This window comes from Poecilia reticulata, linkage group LG3 (genome assembly GCF_000633615.1).
Source record: "Poecilia reticulata strain Guanapo linkage group LG3, Guppy_female_1.0+MT, whole genome shotgun sequence".
Taxonomy (NCBI): Eukaryota; Metazoa; Chordata; class Actinopteri; order Cyprinodontiformes; family Poeciliidae; genus Poecilia; species Poecilia reticulata.
In genome coordinates, this window is record NC_024333.1 from 14,791,506 (window position 1) to 14,803,194 (window position 11,689).

Here is an 11,689-nt window from a genome sequence, read left to right on the forward strand (position 1 = left end):
GGGAAGTTGTAGCCTGATGACGTGCCTCTCCTCATTTGCATTTATTTTTTGCAAGTTTTGCGGGGAAATAGAATGTGATAAATAAAAAAATAAGGAAATACTAAATGAATATGGAAATTTGAAAATGGGAAAATTAACAATTTTTCAAACAAATGTTAAATGAAAAATAGATTTAAAAAATGGGTAAATAAAAAGGGATATATGAGAAATTGATTAATGAAACTGGGAAATAGAAAATCAGGTTAATGGAAAAAGGAAATTGAAAAATTGTTAAATTAAAAAGTAGATTAATGAAAAATGGGTAAATAGATAAAGGGATAAATGAAAAATGGACAAATGAAAAATATATAAATTAAAAAGAGAAATTGATAATCTAAAAAATAAATGAAAAAATTGGGTTAATGAAATAGGGAAATTGAAAAGTGGTTAAATAAAAAATAGATGAATGAAAAATGGGTAAACGGATAAAGGGATAAATGAAAAATAGATAATTTAAAAATTGGGTTAATGAAAAAGCTAAATTAAAAAATGGTTAAATGAAAAATAGATTAATGAAAAATGGGAAAATGAAAATAGATTAATGAAAAAAAGGAAATTGAGAAATTAATATGAAAAATTGGGTTAATGAAAAAGCTAAGTTATTTATTTAACATTTTTTTTCATTTATTTCACTCATTTTCTTCCTTTTTGATTTATTTTACTCATTTTCTATTTATTTCACACATTTATTTATTTAATTTTGGCTGAAATGGCTCTCCATATTCATGTCTGTATATTTAATATATACAGAAATGAAGTATTAAGCTGGTCTGGATGAGTAGACTGGAATTTAAGCTGGATTCAAATCAGGTTTATTTTATGATACATCTAGAAATATAGGAGAGTATAAAGTTGCTTCTTCTGTTTGTGGTTTGCTGTAGAGACCAAACCATCCATGTAAAAGCATGGGGTCTCATTAAAAGTTATAAAGAATGTTGTAGTTTATGAACTTCATCTTGGCCAAAACACTACACAACACTACACTTCATTTGGCCAAAACACTACACAATGAAAAGGAATGCAACATTCAACAACAATAACAAAACCTACACTGAGAAATATGTAATTTGGGAAAGAAAAGTGATGTGCATTTGACATCTAAATGTTGTCTAAGGAATCAGAGGTTGGCTCCTACCCATGTACACCAACTGCCATCCTACCCCGGTCTGCATATTGGCACCATATCACTGGAAACCAGACTGACATGGACCCTGGAAGTTGTAGGTCACATTCAACTCTTTCAGTTTAATATTTGATCAATTGTCAATGGTATGGCATAAAAAACATGAACTGCCTTTTAACAACTCTATTCCCACTCTTTTGTAGCTGATGGTGTTGAAGAGGAACTACTGTCCATCCATCTGCCAGCTAAGGGCCACACCACGTTGACCCTAAATACACAAGCACAGTCCCTGGCGCATATTCATACACTTGTGCCATCACACTTTCCTACATTACCAGGACAGTGACACACAATGCATATTGATACATGCACACATTGACAGTATTCAACAGTCAGCCAACATAGACATTCAGCTCTGCCTGGGGTTTTGTAAAAGTTTCTATGACTTCCTGTGAAATGTGGTAATGTTCTGTAACAACCAAGTTTGTTTTAAAGACTCAATCAAAAATTGTAACAATTTTAGAAACTCATCTTTTCTCTGGGCTCATCTTTTGTTTTACTTTACATTTTACTTTACATACTCAAGATCTCTTGAAAAACAAACCAAGTGAGTAGCAGTGTAACAGAATTTGCAAGTTACAACAATGTAAAGTAAAACAAAAACACATTTTGTTTTTCATCTTCAGTTATTTCAGTATCTGTAACTTTGGGAAGCTGTAGCACAGTTGTAAAAGTAGTCAGCTTGCAGTTAGAACAGTTTGAGTTTCATTCTAGCTTCCTCCCCATGCCACCGGTCAGTGTGTTTTTGAGCCAGGCACTTAAGCTGTCTCTGGAACTGCTTTTTATTCCTTTTAAAGCTGACTTACAAGTTTAGCTGCTAAGTATATCAAATTTAACAGGATGTTGTTTAAACTGTACAAATAAGTTTTCAACAATTGGCTCATAGTTTGCACATTAGTGTAGTCGGGGTCTCAATGAGAGAACGATTTTTCCTTAAAGAAGAGAAATCTGGGACATGTGGACATTTGGAAGATAGATTGATAGATTGCATAAAGCATATTTAGGCTTTTATGGCAAAATGTGTACTGTGCTATAGCTGCATGCCTTGATCTAGAAGTCAGTTATTTTTATGGAGGTATAATGATATTCTAACTTTCTCTCCTTTTTCACAGTTTGTAATGTGTGTATATGTTAGGGCTGCCTTGGATCAGATGGATTAGATGTTTAAAATTGGTTTCATGGAATTTTCTTAAGCCTGTTTTGTTAGACCAATGGTCTTGGAGTGACCAAGGCTAGAATTTGCCTTACTAGCACCAAATAGATTGTGCTACTCCTGGAAAGGAAAGATTAGTTTTCTAATTTGGAAGATCCCTAGTTTTTCTACTTCTGGACTGATGCCTTTGACTTTGTCCAAAATAATGTGATCTTTCAGATGGAAGATCTGTTTGCTGACACTTAAAGCAGGTTTTGAAGTAGAGGATGATGCTGTCACTAGAATGTTTTTATACATGTGCACAAATTGTAAATAGTTTTTGTAAGAGCTGCAGATGTGTCTTGTGCTGAATTTATACAACCCTTTCATTATTCCAAGGTCTAATTTGCTTTGCAAATTTATGATGATGATGACTTGTGAGCATACTTTGTAGAACAGACATTGACTCTGGTGACTGAAAAGCCAATCACCCACACATATCCATTTGTAAGCCAACTTCAAGCAAAAGCTTAAGATAAATAGGTCTGTAATGAAATGAAATAATCTACTTATAGCAACATAAAGCATGAAGAATTTTGAGTGCATTTATTTTTCATGTAGAGATATTGGAAAGGCCAGCAGGTAATGAAAGGTTGACTTTACCAACATGTGCAACATCAACAAACTCCAAGTAGATTTCCAAGATTGTTGGTTTATTCAGTCTTATCTATTGGCTGACAGTTCAAAATAATAAAAATGTACCTGCTCAGAATCAATGAAACTTCAGGCTCATGTGAATGAAGACCAGATTGTTTACAGTTAAATATGCTAAACAAAATCCTGAAATAGTCACACAAAGCAGTTCTACATTATATATGAGATGTCTACATTTTCTTTTTTCTTTGTTTTTCTTGACTGTTATTCTCAACTACAGGTGAGCACAGAAAAAAATTACCTGCTGCAAACATGCAGGACTGTATAAGGGAATATGCCTGTTTACTATCAGCCTAAAGCAGACCCACTGCATGATTTGGCAGTGTTCTCAACAGAAAAGTGACTGACATACAACATCCCAATTTCAATAAGTAGTGCAGTGTTGAGTACACGTGTAAAGGAGAACGATTTTTTCCTAATACAGGGCATAACTATTCTGTTGTGTTTGCCACTGATTGTTGAAATGACTTTTCAGATTTTAGGAACAAACTGACTATCTGCACAGAACAAGCTGTAAAATAGGATTTAGCTGGAATAATGCTGAAATTAATAACTTCCACTCCATGCCATAAACAAAAAAGGGCTAAGCATTTTTCTGTTTGTTTACACAATGTTGGTTGTGAATTGTCTGTTTTCTGTGTACTTACAGTCTACTATTATGTATGATGCCTTCTTTATGTAGCCTTTTATATGAGTCTATTTATTTATTCTGAAATGTTTATTTTCCATTTTTGAAAATGACAGTGTTTTTGCATGAAAGAGTCAACAAATGAAAATGCAGACAGAACCTAGCTTGCCCCTCGTACAAGCAGATGGTATTCTGTCCACACTTTGCCAGCATGAATCTGCACCAGTTTGGACAATAACAACATATTCACCAGAGTGTCTTGTGCCTGCAGTTTCCTATGTGCTTTGTGGCAGTAGATTTAATCACTGCCACATGTTGATGTGTTTGCTTGCTTTCCTGGAGAAAATAACTGTAGCAGAAAGCTACAATGTTTCATAAACCTAGAAACAAATGTTGTTTATTGATGTTTTTAGACTGAAATAGATGTAAATTGTTTTGTAAGACCAATACAGAGTTTAGGAAAGTCCAGTCTGGCTATGACTGAAACGCCTGGATGAGCAAGGACTGCCCTACACCATGTTACACCATGATGTTCAATTGAAGGTTGAGGTTCAACCATGAGGTTGACATTGAAGTCTGTCAATGAAGAAATGGGAATACTTTCACAAAGAAACATAGACCTTCAGTCTACCTTGTTTCACTACTTATCAAAGTCAGTTACTGCATCAAATGTGAAAATACAGGACTAATTAAGAACCTACGTGTGTTTCAACTAACTGGTTATATAATTATTATATTAAGTACTGTTAGCCAAAAACTCAGCCACAGTCATTCCTTATTGGTGTCACAATAGCTGTATTACATTATGAAACAGAAACGCAATCAAGAGCACCACAAAATGTCAGGTATTTGATCATCAAGGCAAGGTAAGGTAAGGCAATTTTATTTATGTAGCACATTTTCAGCAACAAGACAATTCAAAGTTCAAATTAGGAGTCATTATGTTGGCAAAAAAAATGCTTTGACATTTCATACCAAAATATTTCCAGAAATTTCTCCTCCTGTTCCCTCCCCAAAATATCAATGGATAACTGAAAAATGTCATTGACAAGACTTTGACTGTTTCTGTAAATACATAAAAACTGCAATTGTTGCTAAAATCATTAGGAAACAGTCATTAGACTGAGCCGAACTGATGGATAGTGATAGAAGACATATGTTGACCGCTTTGTAAAACAGCCTTTGGGCCACTGAAGCTGCATTTACCTGCTGCTGATGATTTAAAGAGGTAATTGAACAAATATGCTGAAAAGCAGAACAGAAAGAGACTGCAGTGCCAGTTGTCCTTCAGGCTAAAAGCAAAGCTATAGCATGCGTTAGTCTGTTTTTACGTTATCACCTCTCACTCCTGACTGTGACCTCCCTCCAGACTGATGAAAATTAGCTGTAACCCAATCACACTGTTTATGCTAGATGCATGTTTTGGTGAAAAATAAAGTCTTACCTGCTTACTCAGTGGTGAAAGCTTTCTGTCAGTGAGCTGTGCCACTGCTTTCTGTCACTTGTCACCAATTCTTTTTGTAGGATATAAAGTATCTTACCCACGGAGTACATTTGTGAGCAAACAGCCTTTAAAAAATACCTTGTCACTCTTGGAACTCCTTCAAACTTTTACTGAAAATACTGTCACATGAAATAACTAACAATGTAGCAGTGCTAAATATTGTGTTACTGTGGAAATAAAATATTACAAAGTTAAAAAAAAGAAAGGTAAAACTAGTGGTGGAGAAAGTACTTAAAAAACAAATACACAGACAAAAATTTACTCAAGTACTCAAGTACCACATTAACATTTTACTTAAGTAAAAATATCAAAGTAATGGGTTTTAAAAATACTTAATTATTAAAAGTAAAAGTACTTGCTGAATGCATTACCTAATCGCTAATATCATTAAGTGTACTGATCGTATTTAATTTCAATACATCAGAAATGTGCCATTGTAATGAACAATGCCATAGTTAAAGCATGTTTTTATTGTGTTTACTCTCTGTAAGATAGTTTAGACTTAGATATGTGATTCTCTGCATCATAATTTCAGGGATGGAAACATCTTGTCTCCTGTCCTAACAGCATGAACTTCACATTTTTTTTGCCACTAGCGGCATTTATTTTTAAAGAAATCCAACTGAAAGGTTGGAGGGGGAGGACATGGAACCAAGGAGCCACGTAGCAGAGTTGTAGTCTAGACCAGTGTTTTTCAACCTTTTTTGAGCCAAGGTACATTGTTTTAATTGAAAAAATCATGAGGCACACCACCAATCAAAAATGTAAACAAAGATACTCTATATTACATATACAGTTATTCTTATCAAAGTGTTTTGAATAGAAATCAAATAAACACAAAAAAGCATTTTTATCACATTTTACATTTCTTATTTCAAATTGCACTTAACATGTCCACTTCAAAATACACCTGAACACTGCCACAACACTGTGGTGTTAAATTTAAAGAAGTTGTAGAAAACTTCAAAGTGTTTCACAAACTAATCCACAAGCATTCTTTTAGCCGGAATACAGAAAATAATTCTTATTCTGAAAGAAGCAATAATATTKGGGAAAMATTTCACTTCATATTCACTGTTACAATATGAAGAGTTGCATGTACAAAATGTCAATATCTGTATATTTTACCCACCTAGTGTGAAACCTGTGCATGTTTGGATGAAAACAGCTGATTTTCTGGCAGAAAYTGAAGAAAGACAAARCTCTTCCTCAACATCTCTGTCTCTGGTTTTAGTTTTTATAGTAACCAGGCTTGAGAAGCTCATTTCACACAGATATGTTGTGGGAAATTGACCCATGTTCTTTCCAACTACTGCTGAGCTTCACTGTCTTTTCCATCACTGTCGTCACAGTCTTGCTAGATCAATGGTTCTTAACCTTTTTTGAGGTACCGAACCCCCCAGTTTCATATGCGCATTCACCGAACCCTCCTCCTTCAGCATGCGATATACATTTATAAAAATAATTTTAAAAAACCCATACAACTTAGCAAGCAACATTACTTTAAACATGTATAACATTTTAAAGTACTTCAAAGAAACCAACAAACTCAAAGTCACTTCCAAGCAGCAAGGGTCGGCCCAAGCCTCCATAGGGCCCTAAGCGAAATTTTGTTTGGTGTGCGTTACCTTCTGCTTCTGTGGTCTACTCTTGCTTGCTGAGCACAATAGACACACAGGAGAGGATAACCATCACATTTTCCTCTCCAAGTCACACCTTTCTCCTCTCCTGCTCAGGTCTGAGAGAAGCCATCTCAAAGAACTGATTAGTGCAACAGAGTCTTCATAGGACTGCTTAATAAAATTAATCATCCAGCTGCAGTTGACCCAGAATGCAGCAGCTGATGTTCTCACTAAAAGCAGGAAGATATAGCACATTACCCAGTTCTACAGTCCTTCCTCTGGCTCCCTGTATCTCATAGACTTTAGAGCCGTCATGATGGTTTTAAGGGATTTAACCCACATGCAGAACATGACTCGGTGGAACAGAGAATTAGTTAATGTGTTTAATGAGTGATCGGGAAGGGGAGGTGGAAAACACGAACTGGATCAGCCAACGGGTCGTCTCCCTGGTTCTGATGGTAGGTTCAGTAGAGACAGAGCGGCTGCACGACTGGTTCGGAGGACAACAGCACCAGAAGGATCCGAATACCGGCAGGTAGGTACTGTGGCGTCTGACAGCAGCGTCGAGAGGAGACACAGGGAGATCCAGACAGACGACGGGGAAGCAGACTCACAGAGCTCCTGGGGCAGACGGCACACGCAGGAGGCACAAGGACGATCTGAAAGGGAGGACAACGAAGAGTCAACAACGAGGAGAGCCTAGCTCCGAACGCTGTGTTACCAGTGGTAGTTAACACTCAGGCGGGGAGGAAACGTCTGACTGCTGTTTAAGAAGCCCAGTAATCATCCTCTTCATCAGCCGCAGGTGAAGAAGATAGCGACTCTGCACTCCTCAGGAGTGGCGTCACAGGCGGCACCTAGTGGATGCTACTGGAAGCAGCAGGCGTCACCCAACATAAAAATAAACTTAAAGACAGCACGAAAACCACACAAGACGAACGGAAAAAACACAGACCCTGACAAGAGCAGTGTTTCTCAACCTTTTTTGGGCCAGCCCCCCCMTAGCTTTTATCCAGGTCCCTCACCGCCCCCACCAAAGAATTTGTAGGCTACTTTGCACTGACTATTTTATCATTAATATTACTATCACTATTGTAGATGTTTTGATTTTTATGCTTGTTTCTGTATTTATCATCAAAAATAATTTCCCAGAGAACAAAAGTCATGGGAATAGAAATTATTTTCACAGGCGTCTACGAAAAATGCAATGAACATAACAGCAGCCAATCAGAGTGAAAAAATTATTCTTAATCTTTGCCATTTTCTAATTGTTAAATATTACACAAAATGACCAGATAATGTTCAACATGCCAGTTTAAACTTTGAACTATTTACAAAACAACTGAGCTCTGCAACATTAAAACATGGATAGAACTGTAACTACATTAATCATAACTCTTCTCCTCTTCAGTGTTTCTGTCAGTTTCTGGTGGTGCAGCTCTGTGCTGCCTTCAGGAGAATGGGACATCAGAGTATCATCCATAAAACTTCACCCACATGGCATTTATTGTTCAAACCAGAGCTTTCAGTGGAAAAACAAAAGTTCCAGGTCCTTTTAATGTCATACAAATATGAGACAGAAACATGGATTATATCTTTATATAGACCTGTCTATTGATTTATAGATTGATAGTTTTACTGGACAGAAATTACAAAGAACAAATCTGGTTCTTAATCAAATCCTAATGAGTCAAATTGAAAGTGTCATGGAGTCATCGGCCTCATGACATTAACACTGACATGAAAAATAATATTGAAGAAATAAATATATCAAATCTAATTAAAAACATAAATAATTGATCAGTTATTTACTGTTATGGTCTGTAAGATATATTTATTCTCATTACTAGATATGGTCTTAAACCCATGGCGCTTCAACAGTGTTATTTTACCTTTTATCTGGAAATAGTGTCTGTTTATTCTTGCCATACAGTCTCTGTATTAATTATTGATCGAAAGGTCTTGCCCAGGTTATTCCTCTGTTTAATTTAGTTTCTTAATTTAGTTTCTTAGTTTATTCTTGCATTTTGTTCATCATTCATTTCCATTTCCTTTGAATAGTATTATCCTCTCTTGGTTTACTATGTCCACTTTAGTTTATTTCCTGTTGCTAGATTTATTTTATCGTTTATTGACCACCAGTCTTCTCCATCCTTTCACCTGCTACGCCGCCTCATCGTCATATGTTTCACATCATGTGTTAATTTTTCACTGTTCGGCGTCGGATTCTCTGTTTTTTATGCCATAATTCACATCTAATTCGTCGCTCAGTTTTATGTCCCGCTTCTCGTGTTTCAGAGTTTTGCACAATGTGCGCCTCGTTTTTTTGTTGTTTTTTTTAAGCCTCTAAGGTGCAGGACCCTCGTGAAGCGTATCGACAGGGAAAAGGCAGACTGACATAAACCTTATAAAACAACAGAAACAATTTCTGCATTCTGATAATTGAAATTTAAAAGTGCTGTGTTGTTCTATCACACCCATTTCATACCGGACCACTAACAGCACCGTGTTAACGCTATGAAATGAACGCTCTCTATCGTGGTATCACCGGGATTTAATTATTTAAATAGGTTAATTTTTTCAGAGGGATACAAAGTGAGGGTATCGTGATTTTAGTAATTGCATGTTTACAAGAGAGATTTTCTGTTGTTCTTCCATGGAAGCGGGCAGCCTTTAAACAGAAATATAAGTTGCTGCTTAACATGATCACAGAACTGGCAAAAATACCAGACAAAGTGAATCTCAGCAACGTCATCAGTCGGTGTAACGCTGTTCTATCCAAGCTACTAGCAGGAGCGGAGCGGAGCCAATAAGCAATAAACACTAAATAGAAGAAGAGCTGCCATCTATATTGTTGCAGCCAAGCATAATTTAATGTTACACAATACAGTTTTACCAAGTTGCTCAAAGTGTAAACTGGCATTGTTGTGCATTTAAGGTGTAAAGTTTACCTTCGACCAAATCCCCCCCAAAGGAATCCCAGCGCCCCCCTTTTGTAAAAATGTCCGCCAGCGCCCCCTGCCGTCCTCTGAACGCCCCCTGGAGGGCTGTACCGCCCACATATCTAGTAATGAGAACCGCTACTTTAGAATACAGCTGGATTATAAATCGTTGTACAGGTTGGCACAACAGTACATTAAAGAACCAGAAGACCTAAGCGTCTTCTGGTTCTGGTCTGCTCTGCATCCCCAGAACCAGAATCAAACATGGAAAAGCAGAATTCAGTTTCTATGCACCACAAATCTGGAACAAACTTTCAGAAAATTGTGAATCAGCTGGAACACTGAGTTCCTTTAAATCAAGACTAAAACCCACTTGTTCAGAATTGCTTTTGAAACACTAACAAACATTTTGATGGGTAGTGATGGCACTTGGCAAAATAGTGTTTCAATTGTGGATTTTTGTGTTTTTATGATGTAAAGCATTGTGGACTGCCTTGTTGCTTAAATGTGCTGTACAAATGAATATGATTGACTGGTTGACTAATCTTTGAAGCTGCTACTTGAATCTTGTCTACTTACTTTTTACTTCGTACCTGTTTACAGGGCCGGCCCAAGCCTCCATGGGGCCCTAAGCGGAATTTTTGTTTTGGGGCCCTCAAGTTCTGCTAACAATGTGGACTGGCTGCAATCAGCAGTCCGATCATTAGATCATTCACACACCTGCTATAAACTTATTACATCTCTGGCAGTGCTGTTTACATTATTTACATGTATAATATAGGTTGTATAATATCAGTTGGCCAATTTATCGGCCAACTGATTTATTGACCAGTTGATTTCTGGGCGCCAATTTTCCTAATTTTGGGGGATCATGATTGGCCAATACTTACATCTGAAGCCTATCTTATCGGACCACCAAGTCAGGTCTACACGTTTGCAGTTAACAATATTCACCCCACTGTTGATTATTCAGTGACTTTCTTGCTATATTTAGCGACATTTCAGACAAAAAAATATCAGCCAAAATAAAAATCAGCAGGTCAGGCTTTTTAAAGATCGGTAACCGGGGATCGGCCAGAAAACTGCAATGAGTGCAGTCCTACACACATATTCATGACATTCTTTGATTAAATGAATTTCTCTTAAGCGTAACTCCAATAGCTAAAAATTTAATTTATACCAGGTGAGTCTTTCTCCCCTGGAATGTGGACTGTTACCAGTACCGGGTTGATTCTGAGCCTTCAAATGATTTTAACAGAAGTTTCACATAACTGCATAGAGCAGCTCATTGATGCAGCAGCTATGTAGCCTGACATAAAAACATTTTGCTAGACAATGTCAAACATTGAGAAGTGTTAATTATTATCAAACATTATCAAACACGGCGTTTTGAAGCCAAAAATACCTCAGAAATATACAGAGCCAAGTAGGAGAATCAACTCATTGAAAGTTAAAACTCAGTTTCACACAAACACAAAGACCCTAGCATAAATGTTTGGCTGTTGAACTGGACCGTTCCAGGTCGCTATTTAGCTAATTTTCTATTGGCTGCTTTACAAACCTTTTGCATTACATTACCAAGACACATTAAAACAAACCTTTTGGCTTTTTCTATTATTCCTCTTTCTTCTTCCCAAAACAATGTTTTTGAGACATTGTTTTGCTTACTTAACTTCTGACCGGAGCTTTGGACGTTTGGATGCTCTGCACGTTGCACGGCAGCTCATATTACCAGCGAAGTGTGCGGTACCTACCGCGGCCACGAGGGGGCCCCAAAGAGCAGTTTTTTTTTAAATCAATAAAATAATTTCTACATACATGATCAAATATATCCATCCATCCATCCATCCATCCATCCATCCATCCATCCATCCATCCATCCATCCATCCATCCATCCATCCATCCATCCATCCATCCATCCATC

General features: G+C 36.9%; 1 protein-coding gene and 1 long non-coding RNA gene across 8 annotated transcripts in view; one reads left to right on the forward strand and one right to left on the reverse strand.

Moving 5' to 3' along the window:
* Positions 1–5,147, forward strand: part of dok4 (docking protein 4) — a 48,500-nt gene extending 43,353 nt beyond the window's left edge. For all 7 annotated transcript variants that reach the window (XM_008405019.2, XM_008405018.2, XM_017304135.1 and 4 more), the window contains 2 exons: positions 1,154–1,259; positions 1,366–5,147. In XM_008405019.2, coding sequence (XP_008403241.1) covers positions 1,154–1,259; positions 1,366–1,508 — 249 coding nt within the window. In that variant the 3' untranslated portion in view covers positions 1,509–5,147. The remainder of the gene's footprint in view (positions 1–1,153; positions 1,260–1,365) is intronic.
* A 2,044-nt stretch (positions 5,148–7,191) lies between these two features.
* LOC103462327 (uncharacterized) lies at positions 7,192–7,778 on the reverse strand. Its single transcript, XR_533328.1, has 2 exons — positions 7,544–7,778; positions 7,192–7,481 (listed from the first exon to the last, which is right to left on the reverse strand). It is a non-coding gene; the product is annotated as an uncharacterized LOC103462327 (long non-coding RNA).
* Between the last annotated feature and the right edge of the window lie 3,911 nt (positions 7,779–11,689).